The following is an 18606-nucleotide window of genomic DNA, read 5'->3' as shown; positions in this document are numbered from 1 at the left end:
TGCCTGCCAATTTTTGTGTGACTTGGAGATTTATCGCGGCGAAAGTCAAACTGTGAATTGAAAGCCGCAGCGCGAAATGCAAAATGCGACAGCTGTGGGCGCTTCGACGAGCTCTGGCAAATTGGTCATTAAGTGACACGCAGACAGGCCATCCTCCACATCCTCCGCATTTGTTTTTAGGGAGAAGAGGAGAGGTCCTTGCAGCCGGGGACATTTTAATTTGGTCTGTCAGCGGCAGACGGCAAACGGCAGACGGCCAACGATGAACGGCAACCGCAAAATGCAGGAGCCCTCGAAACTGCAGCGCTGGCAGACGAAACTGATTTGCCAAATAGCCTGACACCTGACCTCTCGCCAGGATCCCCCCCAATAGCATCCTGGATGATGACCCCCGCCATTCGGTTCACTTTGGTGCAGTGCCACTGACAGGACATGTTGTTGATTTCTAATTTCACGCTGCGTTGTGTGAAAATCAACACCGTCACATTGGCGTTGGACGGATGGACTCGGAGCGGGGTCAGCAAAAAGGACGAAAAGGACGCGCAGCCCGCAGAAAAACGCAGCTAATGAAGCCTATTTGAAAGCGGGAGAGGGAGAGAGCGAGAAATGGCTACCTTCCTCTGAAGAGGAGATGCAGAAAAGAGAGGGAAATACAAAAGGGGGGAGTGCAGGATGCTCACAGGACACCTGGACACCTGGACATCGGGCTATAACCCAACCTCCCCTCGAAAACCACTTAACCCCAAACACTAAACATCGAACACGATTCGCCATTCGCCATTTGCCATACGCAATCCGCAATCCGCATCCACTTCCGCGTCTCGCCGCAATCAATCCGATCCCATCTGTCCTCGGCCTGCCGCAAACTACCGTTATGTGGCCCAAAACTAGAAGGCGCCCACCGCAGCGCAGGGGGCGTGGCAGGCGGCGCAAATTAGCGCGATTTCCGCCGCAAACTTCTTGGCCAAAAGGAGCCATCCGAACAAAGCCAAATAAAACAAAGCAAATGGAAAGCAAATCGAAAAGCAAAGGGAGGGGAATCCTTTTTCGGCGAGGACATAATGGAAACAAAAAGGACACAGGCTATGAAGGAAAAAAACATTAACGGATATTTTACAACAGATTAAGACTTTCTAGCAATGTGGGAAAATATATATTCGACTGAACAAAAAAGGCGTTAAATGGAATTTGTCGTTTTACGAGTTGCATCATTATAAAAATGTATTCAATTAATTTTGGGATTTTTATTTTCCATTTTTTAAGAATTGTAAAATGGAAAAATGGCTAAAAAATTAATGTTTAGATTTTGTTTGCAAAGACAATACTTGATAAGGCGATCTTAGGAAGAAACTATATTGCGCAAAGGTTGAAGGCAAGATTTCAGCGAATTTCAGAAAATAAATTTTTGTGGGGGTCCCCCTTGAATTTTTTACAAAATCGATTTTCCATTTTTTCGCACTTTTCTTTTGGAAATATTGTTTTATAGCGTTGCAATTTAAACTTACATATTTCCAATACACCATTATTTAAATTGGTGGTTTAAAACCCAAATTAGGAACCCCTTCCTTCCTTGCAAACGAAATTATAACACCTTCTACGAGGGTTTTAATAGATATGTATTAAATATAAGCCGAATTTCGGTTAAGACAACAGTAGCCTCTCGAAAAGCAGGACAACGACAACAATGCAAAGCGGAAGACGAGGGCTCCCAAGTTGCTAAATCACCGAAATCCGCATCTTTAGCATCTTAACGGCCAATTTAGCACCAGGGGAGGTGGTTGACGGGGGCAGGGAAAAGCGAGGTGGCAACTGAGAGGAAGAAAGTGGGTGGAAAAGTGGGGAAGAGGTGAGAAAGCCAGAAAAAGACAACAGCGAAATTAGACAAAAGCAGCTAAGGCAATAATAAAAGATAATAAAACAAACGTAAAGTCTGTGCAAATGGCAAGGACTCCTCGTCGTCGAGGGGGATAATTTCCTTTGGGGGTGGTGGGAGTTGTAAGGAGGAAGGGGAGGGGAAAAACGAGGCCTTGAAACTTCTTGGAGCTTGGAGCTTGGAGCTGGCCGAGCTAAATAAAAACACTTTTGGGAACAATAGACGACGCCAGAGATATGACACTCCCAACTCGCCCAACTCCTGCCACTTTTCCCGGTGAGCCCAAACTTTTGCTCCTTCTGGGCGTTTGTCATTCTTTCGCCATTTAGCCAGCCCCTCGAGCAGTGGGTCTCCATCTCCATCTCCATCTCCTGCTCCACCTCTCCCCCCAACCCCAGACCGCTTCATTATCTGCCCCTTCACCTTCGCCGCCCCTTAATTCCCGTGGAAAACCCACTCGAGCTATCTTTCTGTTTAATTTCGCGTGCCGCAACGTTGCAATTACACAAAGGATACAAAAGGATACAGCCAGTATCCAGTAGGTGGCAGGGAGAGTGGAAACGGAAGGGGAATCGGGGGGGTCACAGGTAGGCCTCCCGGGAAAGCGAATCGCTTTGAATCGGGTCCTGACAGAGGGTGCAATTGTTTCCACAACTTTTGGGGAAACAGGGATCCTTGGGAGCAGAGCACTTGGGGGTCAGACCTAAAATGTTAGAGTTGCTAACAATGCAACAGCAGAATTGCAGAATACTGATTTTAAAACACCTGGCGTCGTCTGAGAGTTGTGTTTTGCCAGGACCTAACCAATCCAAAGTCTTTTGGAAGAAAAGAAACAGGTATGCGACTTACTGCACAAAAAAGTACCAACTTTTGGGAAAAGGTGTTTAGCTTTGAAATTTCAATTATTTTTTTTGGTTTAGATTTCCGATGAGATAGAGCAAATTTTATTTAACCGGAGCTAAAATCTGTATAAATTATTTTTTACTGGGTTTGTTAAACTTAAAAGTAGGAAACCATTTTTGTCCCTCTGGAAAATTTTTACAAATATATAACGTGAGATATATTAAACAAAAAGGTAGCACTGTGGGAAAACAAAATTAAAAATAAATATCAAGTAAATTTTTGAATCAAGTTTTTTTTTAATATGTGGAAAACTTGTGTTGTTAGCGGGTAATTATTTTAATAATTCTCTTTTTGTGTTAAACTTCAATATTTACGGGAATATGAATCAAAAAAATATGTTAACTCATGGTATTGTTTGGAATTTGTATTAACAAAGAAAAGGATTTTATTTAAGATGATTCACGACAGCATAAGTGGAACCAAATAATGCAGGAGCAACCTGGGCCCATTTTGGTGTGTCTGGCGCCATCTGTGGGTCGTTTTACGGCAGGACTCCTTAGTGGAGACACACACCATTAGAAAGCAAAAGCTGCAATGCTTGCAAGTTCCTTCGCTGAACAAAATCCAATTCCAGCTCCCTCGTCAGCTTTGTTTTCCAAGATCTCTTCTGGACTTCCCACTCATTTCCTGTTGCTGCCCATTTAGCCCTGAAAAAAAATAAAAAGGGGTTGGGGAAAACTCATTTCCTGTCGACCGGCTTTCCGCTGAGGTTTTCCCGCACATTCGTCGAATGTTTGTTTTTCCCATAGACCCGCTTTCCCCCTTTCAAAAATACCCCCACCACCCACCACCAGCAAACGATCGCCGCTCGATCGTTTCGCAATTTTCGTTTCGCATTTCCGCCGGCGGTGGACGAGTGTGAGCAGCAATCGTTTCTCGGCCAACGGAAACGGGCCAAAAGTCGCACAATCACCCGGCACTATGGCCAAATTAAAGTCGAAATCGAAGTCCAAATGCGCCGGCAAAGCGTATCAAATGCCAAGTTGACCGCATTTGGCCAGGTTGTGCCATTGCCAATGCCCACTGCCCGATGGCCAAGTGCCAAGTGGCAAGTGCCAGAAAGCCAAAAGCTACCTACGTGCGCATTCCAAAGTTCCCCCCTCATTTACTCCCCCACCTCCTCCCTCGATTCTCTGATTCTCCGATTCACCGACTTACCGATTCTCCAGTTCTCCCCATTCGATATTTCTCATTCAAGTGCCGCACTCGTGGCGCTATTTTTGATTCATTGAGCAATTGGCAATCACGTCCCCAAAAAAAAAAAAAAAAGCGAGGAGAAACGTGAAACGAAGGGAAGGGGAAGGGGGAACGGGGGTGGAGCAGCCATGGGCTATTAATTTCCGACACCGAATGGCTTTATGGCGTTCAGTATCTCCGGCTAATGCCCACTTCCTTCCGCTTTCCGCTCTTTACGACCGATCTGCATCTCAAGTGCATCCCGAGCAGCTGCGACAATCCAGTTGCGTGCTAAAAATAAAATACACACGAGTATATCCCAAATGGGTTTGGCATGTGCCGCTCGGCAGCTGGGGGAAAATGGGAAATCGGAAACGGGGAAGCTGGAAAACCTAAATCGAAACGGAAATCGGAACTGAAAGGCGCCGCGAGGAGTTGGCGCTTGAAAGCGGACACCCAAATATAATTAAATGAATAGCCCTGAAATTCCAAAAATATTTCTTTCAAAAATAACTCAATGTCGAGGATTGAAAAAACAACTCATTATTGGTTTATAAAATATGAAACACACAAAACAGAAATTGCTGATTCATATAAAAACTATTTGAAAGCAAAAACACAAAATAATGTTTGATAAATTTTAGTATAATTTTTTACAAAAGATAAGAAAATGTGACACAATTAAAGTAGAATTTACTAGCATGCCAAATACTTTCTAAAACCAAAAATAAAATAAAATGTGAAACACATTTCAAAAACAATTTCATTTTTATTTTAGATTTTTTCTAAATATAAAAAATGTACCTTATTTAAAATAAAATTGTTTGTATCAAGAGACCATTTCAAAACTAATAATAATTAAATTAAAGTCAAGTTTCCCAAAATGTAATAAATAACGTAACTAGAGAAAAATGCATCGAAGTGTAGAAAATTTGGCTTTAAATACATTATTTAAAACAAGCTCCTTGATTTGGGGCCACTGAGTTTCAGAGTGCAGCTGGATCGGTCGGGATCACTGGAGATCTTTCGGGATGCCTCCGGCAGACTTCTCCCCCAGTGGCAACTAGACTCTGAACTCTTTGGCCCGCCGGTTGGCAGTTGCTAATTTATGCCACGTCGCGGCTAATTAATTTCTGCTGGCCAGGCCATCAAAGCCCATGGCTGGGGGCAATCTCCCATCAGAAACTCGCGGGTTCCGTGCGCGGAATGGTCAATAATGGATAATAGGAGGGGGGATGTAGTGGGGAATGGGAATGGGGGTTCGGGGGATTGGGGGATTGGGATGGAAACGCTGGCTTTTCATTGGAAATTTTTTGCGCGTTTCGCAGTCGGTACGTCGCCAACTATACGAATTTCATTTACAATTTACAAATACATATTATAGGCAATAATATTATGGCCAGCCATCACTTAGGATTGTGTAACTGCACAACACAACAAGCAACATAAATAAATGCAAAGCCATTCGACGTCGTTTGCCGTTTGTCGTCGCTGACCATTTTCAATGTTAACTTGGAGACAATTCTGTAGAAATGCAAATGCCAAATGCACCCAACGCTCAAAACGGTGGGGAAAACACGGAGGGGATGGCGGGAGGGGGTTTCTGTTTCCATTTTCATTTTCGTTTCCACTGAAAGACGTTTCCTGGCCCGCGTTCCCATCCATTTGGTTTTTGTGGAGGGGGGGAAAAGCAAAGATCTCTGGCATCCGAAGACAAGCAATTATGCAAGCACCTACATATGAGTACATCATGTGCTCCGCTGCACATTTCGTATGGAGATGGCTTGTGGCTCCAAGGCGACAGTTCCATTATGCCGACGATGCTGAGGTTCCAGACACTCTGGGGCCACAAAAGCACTGGGTGGTTTAAAAAAATTAATGGGGTTTGAAGAGACCTAAATAACTTGAATTAAGTCCAAGATCTCACAAAACTAGTTCTTTCTAATGAATTCCTTCTACGAATAATAATGCCCGTTTTTTAAAATAAACAATACATTTTCATATATTGTATACTTTGTGGCAAATGGCCGCTATTCTGTTTTTGTTTTTCTTAAATAAAATAAAATAAAAATAAACATTTTTGTTGGCTCTTTGTTGAGCAATTAACTGTTCAAGGTTCTTCGAAAACATTTTGTTTGTTTTTTTTTTGCTTATTTTCCGTCCACAGACAATTAAATTATTTTAATTAGCTTCAATGCCTTACAAAGTATTAAAAAAAAATGGTCATGTCCTAACATAACAAATGTTAATATTTTTACAAAATAATAATCTAATGCACACTTTTGAAATCTGCGTATTTTTATTTATCATTTTCATTGAGTGGCTTTCACTCTATAATATATGTTTGTTTTTGTTGTTCAAATTATAATTTAAACATTTAGCTAGTACAAATTTTTAGCAAATCTCTCAAACATTATTCCCTTGTTTATAATTATTGTACAAATAATAGTACACCCATACACCCCATTGGTTTCCCTTCCAAAAAAAAGAGAAAACTCTGTGGATCTCGTATAATCATAGAACTTTTTATTGCTGTTGCACACTGATAGCACTTAGGACATAGACATTTCTCCCTATCGATATAGTTATCCGTTAATTATCATTATTATAAGTAGTTATATCTGTATCGTTACCATTACTGTTACAGTTACAGTTAATTCGATTAAGCTCGGTAGCAGCTAGCCGGAAAATGCTCTCGTTTTGATATTTTAACTTGGTTACGTGTATGTATATTACGTGGATATGGATTCGGGTTGTGATGACAATACGCGCGTCTATATGCGGTCTATATAGACGATATATATAGTAGCTGATATGCTGCCGATATTGCTTGGTTTCGTTTCGTTCCATTCCATTCCGTTACGTTTGTTCGTTACGTTACGTTACGTTACGTTTGGTTCGCGGGTTTCGATCGCCTTAATATTTACATTAAGTAGAAAATTTGTTAATCATAATCGTGTTAATTAATTAATACGTGGTGGTGGGTGGTTGGTTGTGCCACATGCCACATGCCACATGCCTCATCTCTATGTACAAAACATTCTGCCGCATCGCTTGCCGCATCATCTGTCCGCGCATTACAAACAAGTCAACATAACGATTCAATTAAATATTAGGACAAAAAAAAAGCTCGTAATAATAAGAATAAGATTAATATAATATAAAAAATAATAATAGTTTTCGGTTCCCTTCCGTTTTCTGCTCCTTTAAGCGGCTGTTTGTACAAAGTTCATCTCCATCCGGATCCGTTCCATATATATTTTTCTTTTAATTTCCATCCTTTCTCCATCGTCGCTTAAGTATTTCCCCCCCCTTTGATTTATTTTTTTTTTTTTTTTGTGGTTTCTCAACCCTTGGGGCCGGAAAAACCCCGCACACCCATGACTCCCAGTCCCGCGTTGCTCTCCTCGATGTAAACGTTGCCGGGCTGCAGGGTCTTCAGGATCCTCCGCTCCTGGTGTTTGCCGCGCTTCTCTGCAAGAGGATCGGAGAAAAGGAGACCGATGAGTTGAGAAGCCAGGACCACAAGCGTCGAAGGCGAATGGCAGCCTTCATTTAAATTCCACCAGCACCCTTTTCAATATCGTTTTCATCGTTTTCGTTTGCATTCCGAATTTTTGAATTCGCAGTCCCCACCCTCAATTGGATGATTTATTACCCCAGAATTTAGGGTCTGGGTCAGCTTTTCTGCCTTTTAAATCTTTTGAAAAATTTGTTTAAACATTCTCAATACTTTTATAACCAAAAAAAAAAATTAAGTATCAAATTTACATAATTCAAGTAACAAAATCTGAAGGGAAGGTTTCGGGAAGTTAGTATTTTCACTAATTGCTTTTGGATTAGCTCAAATTGAAATAAAAAACAAATATTATAAGGTAGACATCCTAAAACATCCTACACTACACTATTTTAATTTTTGGTTTCTGAAGAGTTTGTCTTTGTTATAATATAATAATAATACAACATTTGTTTCACAAAATGTTTTTTCCCCTCCAATGGATTTAATTTACTTTTGCTAATGATGAAGGTTTCTTTTGAAATATCCAAAATTGCCAAGCAAGAATCACATGAGCTCTATGCAATTGCAAAAATGAAAACCCAACTTTCTTCAAATCCCCTGCTTTCCCTAAGGAGTTTTCTCTCCGAGGATTTGTGCCCGAATCCCGCTGGGATTTCAAGGCCAAAAACCGCCTCCTGCCAGGCTGCTCAAGTGGCTTCGATTTGGGATGGGATATAGGATGAAGAATGAAGGATATAGGATATGGGATCTACTATTCTGATATAGGATCACTTACCAGGCAGCAGCACGTGTTGCGGCTGGAAGATTCCCGACTGCGCGGATGCAGGATGCGTCGCCGCTGCGGAGGCGGGAATCCCTCGCAGGGCGTCCGCGTTGCCAATGAAGAAGGTGCCTCCGTCCAGGCTCTGCACCTCCGCCAGCTTGGCCATCAGCTTGGTCGACAGCTCCTCCACATCTGCAAAAGATCAATACCACATTACAAATCAATGAGGTGAGCGGAAAAGGAAAAAGTCTCTTTTGAAATGCTACAAAGAAAGGCCTTCGATCGATCTTAAATGTTTATTGGGTGGCACACACAGGAAATCCCAATCCCAATCCGAAACCCAAACCCATTTTCCTTTTCTTTGGCTTGCGAATTGTAAACAAGAGGCGCCCCTCCATCCATCCATTAATCCAGCGGCCAGTGGGCGGTGAACGAGGCCAGCGGCAGCAGATAATTTATCATTTATTTATAAACTGCCAGCGAGAAATACGAAAATTAAGTTCCATTGCCCAAGGAGGAAAAAACAAAAAAAAAATGGAAAAATAGAAAAAGAGAAGCTGAAGCTGTTGAAGAAGCAGTGGAAATCGCCCGTGGATGATGTGCGTCTTCTTGCCTTTGGTCCATCGTTCAACGCCTTTTATTATAAACAATCGACCAGCGGCAGCGCGAACAATAAAATCTCTTGGAAAATAGAAAAGCAAACAACGATGCCAGGAAAAGTGCGGCGAGGCCAGCACAATTTTCAAATTTGCGCAGTTCAATTGGATTGGGATTTTCTTCTTGTTTTTCAACCATTCTAGTACATATTCAATTTTCATTCTCTGGCTAAACACACACACACACATATGTATATATTTAAGATTGTTTGGAGCGCAGCCTCGAGTTTTCCGCGGAAAAACAGATTAGTGAACATAAACCGGGGCAACGTGGTAAATGAGAATCAAAGTCCAGGAAGCAAATGGTAGAAGGAAAGGAAAGTTTTTATGAATCGCTGGACTCGCAAAGTGGGACAAAAACGAAAAATAAAAAAAAAACATCGATGAATGGAGCAGCTGGCTTTCCTCTGGAGCCACCAATCTTCCGATCTTCGAATCTATTTAAAGCAACAGAGGGCTGTGCGAAAAAGCATGGCGAAGGAAATGCCAGGCACATTTGTGCAATATTTTCTCCAGATCCCTTTGCCAGTTGCCTCGCGTGGAAATTTATCGCCTTGGCCTGGCTTCTCTTGCGGATTCCCCGGGCTGCAGGAACGCGTGCCAAAATGGAGGGAAGGGCAGATTCCCTCCCCCTTCCTCGCCCTTTATTTTCGGATGCCCAATTGTCAATGATGCGCTTGAACGGAAAGTGCTGCAGTTGCAGTGGCAGTTGCACCTTCCCATCGGCGAGAAAGGGAAAAACAGCTGCTGCTTGCTGGTTGCTGGTTCAATCATTTGGGAAGGAGGCAGCCAGTATATATTCGTATTTATAGATCCCATTCCCCCGAGGCGGAAGCGACTGGAATGGGGGGGAAAACTGCGCCTCAAGTGCAACGGAGCGAAGCGGAGGAGAGCCTGCCCCTTTTTGTGGTGCCTCCGCATGTCACACTATTTAAAAATCTGTCGATGATGATCACCGAATTCTGTTGCCCAGAGAAAAACATATATTTCCTGCCCTCGCCTGTATTTATATTTCCCTTAGTATGTGTGTGTATGTGTGTGTGTAGGGAAAACATGTTTTTCCCCGCGGGTCGTGTGACATGATTTCGGAATTTTCTCCACATGCCCGCGGAAATGTTTCTCGACAAACATCCGCTTGTCCTTGAGCGGAAGGGGTTGGAAATGGAGTGTGAGGACTTTTACCTGCCCACCGGGATCCGTTTCCGGTTGCAAGTGCCTCCGGAGTTTTCTCTCTTCTTTTCCCTTCCCCCTTCCCCCCCATCAGCTGGCACAGCCATAAATTTTCCACGCTGGACACACCGCGTGGGATGTCGATGTGGAGTGTCGACACGCCCTGAATTATGATTACATCGCTGGGAACAACACCTTCTGTGAGATCAACAAGAAACGCTATCAAAACACGGCATAAATCTCCGCTGGCATTAGAGAAGTTTCCCCCTCCCCCCCCCCTTCCCATTCCCCTTCCCCTTCCCCCCTTTGGAAATGTGGCATCTTCTTCTGGCAACATGTGGCCCACGTCTGGGCGGCAAACAAACCCATTTTTTTCAGTGGGGAGGCGGGAGGCGGGGAGCTTGATCATGCTCCATTTGAGCAGAGTGAACGGTTGGAGGTTCCCTTTTTGCCAAGGGCAACTGTACCGCCTTGCCAGCTAATTTGGCATGCAAATCGCGACGGAGTATTTGGACATATCGTTCTACTTTGGCGCAGGCCAAGTCTCCTGGCTGCCTGGTTGCCTGGTCTCCCCAGCTGATCGTGCAGCAATTCGCTGGAAGCCAGTCGGCAAGAGCCGATGCCGCCAAGAGATTCGAACGACTGACTGACGACTCCAAACAGTCGGGGCAAAAACGGCGGGCCTTCATACATCAAAGTGTCGTGTTCTGGGCCCGTCGTCTCATAAATATGTATGCTTGCTCCGGCTCCACTGCTCCGGCGCATTGGACATGCCGAGCAGGAAACCAGATTCGGGACTGTCGGGCCCTTGGCCAAAAGCAACGCGCTCTGAATCCACAATCAGCCTGGAGGGGCAGTCAAAAGGGATCGCATTGAGCGGCTGGCAGGTGAAATTCACCCGGGAGCGTGTGAAACGCGGAGCGAAGCAGCACTTGGAAACCTATTATATATCTTTTGAGAGACCACTGTTGATTTGATTCTAGTTCGAACTGTCTTGGCACTACAAGTGGTTCCTACTACCAGTTGCATTAAGATTTAGTAACACTTCTTGTAGCCAATTTAATCTAAAGTTAATTGTGCTCTTCTTAATTCCTGTCCCTTCAATTTAATTCAGAAAACATTAGGGTTAACCCAAAACTCATTTAGAATATAGTTTAGGTTGCATAAAGTTGTTGTCTCCAGCAAAGAGTTAGGACCTTATATTATATTAAACTAAAGAGTACTTTTCATAACTACTCAGAGTATCGTTTTTCTACACCAAATGTTTATTTACCGATTTTTTTTGTTGGGAAGTTTCCTATTTAGTATCTATAATTACCTAATAATTACCTACATAAATATATCCCCAAATGTTGTCTTATTTACTCCCATTTTTTTTTGAAGCACTCTGTTTTAGTAATTAAATATTATATATGTATTGTCTATTGTAATTTTAAACTCTCGTTTTGTACTATGCCCAATTTTCTCTGCCTAATAAATTTGTGTTTGCAATGAGTGATCTTTTCAAGTAGGCTTACTATACATCTCATATTTGAAACTTTGTTCAGAAATGATTTTAGATTGCTCTTGAAATACCCACAAATATCTTGTGTGCGATCAATAGGAACACAAAGTGATTCCATCGTTTACATATTCACTTTAAAGCCCCCCTCATAGGAGATACTATTCTTGATTTTCTGTGTAACAAGACTGGACTCGAAACTCACCCTGGTCGAGGCGACGCTCCATGCGGCGCCACTGGCGCATGTGGTGGATGAGGATGCAGGCGGCCACCGAGAAGAAGACGAGGCAGGTGAGAACGGCCACGTAGAGGACTCCGGTCTGCCAGTCGAGTGCCCAGGCGGCGGCGGCCTCCTCGTGCAGCTGCTGCAGTTGCTCGTGGGTCAGGTGCTGCAATGGAGCGTTGTGCTCGAAGTGCTCGTACTCCGACGACTTTCGCCGCTGCAAGAACACAAAGATGAAGCTTTCCACGGAGGAGTTAAACTGGTTATGGGAACCCACCTCCTTCCAATTCGGTTCGGTCTTGGCCAGAACCACCCAGTCGATCTTCAGATCGTAGATGGAGCCGCAGATGGTGTCCGTGTGCAGCTGGCACGGACGCAGGGGAATCATCTCGCCCTGGCAGCGAGTGCAGGGAGTGCATCGGTCCCGCTGCGAGTCCCACCAGTGTTGCGCGGCACATGGCGAACTGGAGGAGATGGGAGCCAGCTGGGCGGGATCCGGTGGCGCAACGGCTGTGTCGGCGGATGCGGAGGATGAACTGGTGGTGCTGGTGGTGGTGGAGGTGGAGGTGGATGAGCTGGTGGCCACCAGCGAACAGGTGGTGGTGAGCAAGATCAGCGCCAAGTAGCTGCCGTGACTGAAGTTCAGCGAACTGAACATCGGACCGAATCGCCTTCGTCGTCGTTTGTGGAACGTTGTGTTCGCCGCCGTCGATGGCGTCATGTGGTGGTGTCCACTGTGGCTCCCACTACTCGTCGCTGCTCCCTGGCTGCCCGGCAGTCTTGGCGGCATCATCTATGGCAGAAACGAAGGCAAAGAAAAGGGAAAGAACGCTTTTACGATCACGAAACTTAATGGCAACCAGCTGCTCAAGCCAGCGCGACTTTCCCATGGGAAAACTCGACGGCGACTCCACTGGGAAACACTTTAAACTACTGCTATTAGTACTTATTGATATGGCTGGCACTTCACCAGGCGACCGACCAGCTGGAGACCAGGAGCCATCTTCCATTGGAAATAATTCGCACAACGGCAAACTAATAAACGGCCAGCGGTCATAGTAATGCTTATACAGTCGCTGATAATGCGACGCCATCTCCCTCAAATGATCATCATTATCGTCCATATCATTATCATCATGATGATCGTAATCATGATCATAATCATGGGGATTATAATCATTATCATTGCTGTGATCAGCGAGAGCGTCATCGTGATGTGGTGGCGATCATAAATGCGTACAGTTTGCAATCAACTTTAATGATGGCGAGTGCTGGGGCAGTAGTCCCCCGCTACCGTCGACCACGGACTTGGCATGGGTTCAATGCTCATCCCCATCCCCATCTTTATCCTCTTCTTCCCCTTTCCCTTTTCCTTTTTTTTATTTAACTATGTCTTTTTAATGCCCTGCTCCTTCGATTCGATTCCTTAACGACAAACTATTATGGACAGCGATTATTATTTATGCGGCGAACGCGACGGCCAAGCCAAGTGGAAAACCAGAAAATCTGGAGGAGAACCAGAGAGTAGCACTTCCGTTCTGCTGAATGCAGACAGAGAGAGAGACAGAGAGAGAGAAAGAGAGAGAGGGAAAGAGTTGTATCCCTATTCGAAGCGATTCGGAGTGGAGTGGAGTTTTTCCGTGGAAAAACTGGACTTCCCTCGGCCACAATCACCAGGCATTCACCAAACTCTCTGGATGGGATTGAATGGAATGGGATTGGATTGGATTGGATGGGATGGGATGGGATGGGATGAGGTCGTGCACTTGTCATTCCCTGGGAAGTGCGGGAAGCGAGAAACGGATGGTGGGGTGCTACTGCTGGATGGGTTTTCGGATGGAGGGAAAGGGAGGCGGAGGCGGAGGCGGAGGCAGAGGGGCAGGGGGAGGGGGAAAAGGGGCCTCCAACCATGGCCAACCCATAGAGAAGTACTCAAATGCGAACGAGGGAAACAACAACAGGAAGAAGAAATATTTAATTAAAATCAACCATTATGGCCACCGTCACCATAACAGCGGGTGGGGTTTACAATGGTGTGGGATGTGGCATACGCTATACACTATACACCATACACTATATACTATATACTATCTGCTATCTGCTACAAGCTATATCTTATAACTACTGGGTACAAGTACGGGTAAGCGGATGGATCGAGTTGAACGGGTGAAATTGGAATTGGCGATCGATCGGGTGATCGGTGGATGGATCGCTCCATTGATCGCTCGATTGATCAATTGACAATCGAACACGAGGCGGGGGAGGCCAGAGAGCTCATTAGCATGAGCGACAAGTGTCCCCCAGACGACACTCCTCCGCCCGCCTCCTCGTATTTTGTTTACTCCGAATGAGTTGCGTATCGGAAACTCCGTTCCGTAGATGGCTTCCACTTCCTCCCCGCCGCTCATTAAAAGCTCGTTTGTTAATGCTGATTAGATTTTATTTCCCTGCGATTTCTTCACTGCTCAAACATTATTTTTCCGGCGGTGATATGCTTTCTCCCCCCAAACAAACCCACTGATCGTGATCGTGATCGTGATTCTTAGCGCTCCAACCGAACAAACCGTAAATAGTGGAAAGATCATGATCTGAATTGCCAAACGCCGCATGGAATACTTATACTTGTAGTTTCTCTGTGCGAATTCATAAGGAATATGTATAGTATCTTGCGGGTTGCTCAACCGAATGTGGATCATGGCTGCGGCACCCAAAGCGTTCACTGATCTTCTCGGGGAAGCCAAGAGACTTAAGACTGTAGACTGTAGACTGTAGAAGACTAAAAAGACTTGCAGCCCGCGTCCTCTGAAAGTTTGAGTGACAGCGGAATGGCTGGCGGATGGCGGATGGTGGATCCCAGAAAAGCAGAACAGCACATTTTTAGCCCATGTGTTGGGTGAATTCTGGCCAAGAGTCTGGAGGCGGACGAGAAGGGTGGAGGATTATTATGTCAGCAGCCGTGTATCTATAAGATACACTCTGCGATCGCTTCTGTCTGTTGTTTTTGTTTTTGTTAGCTGTCTTCTGTCTGCTGATTTTGTAGCTCGTGCTGCTGTTGTCGCCGCTGTCTGACAAACTGACAGCGACAGCAATTTAAATCATGTTGCGTTTCAGCCCCTTATGCTGCACTAATTGAGGCTGAGACTGAAACTGAAACTCAGACTGGGAACTGGGAACTAAAACCGAGGTGCAAGCTAAATGGGTCAGCTGACAAAAGGCTCGAAAAAGGAGCAGAAAAGGTGGAAATGGGGCAGCATTTTCGTGCTGGCAATCTCCAAATGCAATTACCAAACTGTCCAATGAAAGAAGGAAAAAAAGGAGGAGGAGGAGGAGGAGGAGGTGGCATCCCTTCTTAGCTTCCACCAACGAAGGCAGCTGGCAGTTGTCGCTGCCAAAGAAAATAAAGCACCGGATAATAGATTGGCGTATTTTTAACTCGCGACCTAAAATAAAATGCACATCAAACGGAATAAACTGCGGCCAAAGATGTGGCAGCAGTAAGTGAAGTCGTGATCTTGGCGCTGCCAGAGGAACACTTTGCAACAGGCAGAGGGCTCCCACTTGGGGCTCCCTCCTCTGCTGATCTGCATGTTTTACAATTTGCAAGGTATAAAAGCCTTTCCTTGGGGTAGTAAATTCTATGTATTTTGAGGGAAACTAAGGTTTGGCGGGGTTCCTTCACCAGGAGATTCTTTTCTAAAAACATTCCCTAAAAGGCGTACTAAACTATATAAATTGTGCAAGGTAGACAAAAGAAAGGTAATCAATGATAAAATCTAAAAGTTGCTGGCAAAAAAGCTTGACAATAATAATAATAAAAATTAATTGAAGATCTCAATTAACAACATGACAATTTCAAAATAACGGAGCAAAAAGGCTCCTATTTCAAAGTAGAAAATATAATATAAGAAAATATATATATGGTGTCAGATGGCAATTAAGCAAAAAGAACAGGTAATTTGGATAAATCGAAGCGTGATAACTATTTACTATGTGCGTACGTACAAATGTTTGAAATGATTATGTTCTTAAGTGGAAAACTGTAGCTATTGCAAATATTGTACTGATTGTACATTATTGACAGAGCGCGATGAAGTGCAAGCCTCACACATAATTTTCCCAGTAAAAGTTCGCCGGAATGCTGGTCAAGCAATTGCCAAGGAATTCTCAAATTTTGTGAAGAATTCCAGCGGCAGCTTCTCCTCGATCTTCTCGATCTCCTCGTTCTTCTTCTGGGGACTTGACAGACAGACAGATGGACAGATGGACAGAGGGACAGATGGACAGGCAGACGGACAGATAGCCTCTCCCGCCCACTTGCAGCCTCGGCCACAAATCGCCGCAAATGCTGGATGAATCTGATGAATGCGGCAGAGCGAGCGAATGAGGCAGTGGCATTTATTAAACTGTCAGCTGAACGCTCACGAATTTTATGATTCTGAATCTGAATCTGCTGTTGGATGCTATTCTTTTTTTCTTTCTAGCTTTTTTGTTTTCATTTTTTTTTTCTCTCTTTTTTTTAAATGTTTTTTGTTTGTTTTTGTGTGCCCCAACGCTTTCTTTTCGTCTGGCTCTCTGGATCTCTGGTTCGTTGTTCGCTTTTCGCTGTTCGCTGTTCGCTGGGTTGTGTAAATTCCAAAACGCGACAAAACCATTAAGCACTTTTCATGGGGGCAACGAGCAGGGAATTTAATCAAACAAAACAACGCTGATGAGGCGGAGGAGCAAAATCAGCGGCTAGCTGGAATACAATTTAGTTACCCAGCATTTGGAATTGCCGCAGCGCTTTTCAGTTAGCAGCCACGCCCCCTGCTTGTCCAAGTGCACTGGCCTGGTTTTGTTTTCCTGGCCGGGAAAATGCATTCAACACTGGCAACTGGAACAACAACAACAACAACATGATATCTGGCAAAGTGCAAATCATCTGCCGAATGTTTGCCGAGCGAAAAAACAAAGCGATAAAACAAGGCCAAAGCTTAGAAACTGGAAATACTGATCGATGGCAGCGATTTAGCGATGCGATGCGATCATCTCTCCGGAAAACAAGTACAGTACATCATATGTAGCATCGTCTGCGGAGCAAGCCGTAACTTATTTTTACACAGACTATTTGGAATTTTGACATTTCGACGGGGAAACAAACAGACAAAATCAGACGTACAGAGAATATGGTTGTATATCCCTTGTGGGAGCAGCATTAGCCGGGGAGTTGAATGTATTTCCTATTTATTATTATTCCACAGGAGCAGCCAACAAGTGCGGATGCCGCCGCGGGTTTTACCCTTTGCATCTGTTCCTTCCGCCGCGCGGTTTCTCTGTATTTGTATCTGTATCTGTATCTGTAGCTAAGAGCGGATCTGCAGCTACTATACCGAATACTATATAGAAGTGAATACATGCCGGAGTAGCAGCCCCCCAATGGTACAGCCAATCTGTCCATCCATCTCGTCAGTTGTCCGCCCTGTATGGGGGTTCTCTGATTATGATTGTCTCTCTGATTCTGATTCTGATTCCGATTCAGATACAGATACAGATACAGATACAGATACAGATTCGGATTAAGGTTTTTTTTTTTATTTAAGTTAGTTCCTTTTTTGCTCGTTCTTTCGCGCGGATCCAATTCCGATTTTCGCTTCTCTTTTCCGTGTCTTTTTGTTTTTCCGCTACCGCACAGAGGGCTGCCTCTGTTTCTACACTCGATTTATATTTTTTATCATTTGATTTAATTCAATTCCATTCCATTTCGGTGTGTCTGCGTCCGCATCCCCATCTTGATGCCCCGGAGCCCGTGGCCCATCCCGCTGGCCCACAAATCCGGAGATCATTGCCGCCGCTTCCGAAACAGAAAACACAGAAAACTCAACAGAAACTGAAACTGAAGCAGAACCAAACAGAACGGAGATCATAAACCATAACACAACATAGCATGTAGCATGTAGCATATAACGCATATATAGCATATAGCATATAGCATATAGCATATATAGCATATAGCATAACCAGCCGTGAGTGGATGATGGAGATCGGCGATCGGAGATCTGAGATCTGAGAATCTCCACATGCAAGTGGGTTGTGCTTCACTTTCGCCGACACAAATAATAAACCTGAGCCTCCGTCTGTTTCTGTTTTCCGAATCCGAATCCGAATCCGAATCTGAATCTGAATCTGAATCTGAATCTGAATCTGTTTCGTTTTTGGTTTCGGTTTTAGGTTGCTGTTCTTGTGACTCTTACTGTGCAATAAATAAATCACTCACTTTTTCGCTTCTTCACTCGTTTGCTCCGTTTGGCGATCTGCGATCTGCGTTGCTCTGCCTTCTTGCTGCCCCTCTTCTTATTTGAATGCCTTTCAATGCGCGGCAGGCTTCATGTTTTCATGTTTGCAACGCGAACACTTCAATTATTTAACGATCTAACGATCTAGTTGCCACCAGCACCGCGTTGCGGAAAAACAGATCGATCGTGTCAATCAATTGCACAATTAGCACTTTTTCTCTTCGCACTTCTGGCCGCGGGGCAACAGGAAAAAAAAAGTCGTATGTTTCTTTCGAGAATCGGGTGAGATATACACTGCACTTTTCGTGCCGACGCGAGGAAAATGTGGTCAGGTCAGGCAAGTGGGAAATACGCTTTCCTCGGCTCAGTTCACTTCAGTTCAGTTTTTCTTTCTTCCGCTCGATCGCAACGATCCGCAGCTATTCGCTTTTGAGACTGAGCGCAGAAACCGACGGCAGAGCCCATGGTAGAATAAGTTTTAGGTTGTCTCGTCGGGCCCGAAATCTTTCGGGTGCAGTCCATTAACGTTAACCCTTGTGTGCCAATGAA

The 18606-nt window shown here is 44.4% G+C and overlaps 1 protein-coding gene across 1 annotated transcript; it reads right to left on the bottom strand.

The window, feature by feature from the left end:
• Positions 1-6456: 6456 nt before the first annotated feature.
• LOC108088691 (tumor necrosis factor receptor superfamily member wengen) lies at positions 6457-18478 on the bottom strand. Its single transcript, XM_017186630.2, has 5 exons — positions 18039-18478; positions 12063-12578; positions 11768-12002; positions 8248-8427; positions 6457-7426 (listed from the first exon to the last, which is right to left on the bottom strand). The coding sequence occupies exons 2-5, from the start codon at positions 12576-12578 to the stop codon at positions 7299-7301; spliced, it is 1059 nt and encodes a 352-aa protein (XP_017042119.1). The 5' UTR covers positions 18039-18478; the 3' UTR covers positions 6457-7298.
• Positions 18479-18606: the final 128 nt, after the last annotated feature.

This window comes from Drosophila ficusphila, unplaced genomic scaffold (genome assembly GCF_018152265.1).
Source record: "Drosophila ficusphila isolate 14025-0441.05 unplaced genomic scaffold, ASM1815226v1 contig_198, whole genome shotgun sequence".
NCBI lineage: Eukaryota > Metazoa > Arthropoda > Insecta > Diptera > Drosophilidae > Drosophila > Drosophila ficusphila.
The sequence above is the reverse complement of the archived record's forward strand: the minus strand, read 5'-3'. Positions and strand labels throughout refer to the sequence as shown.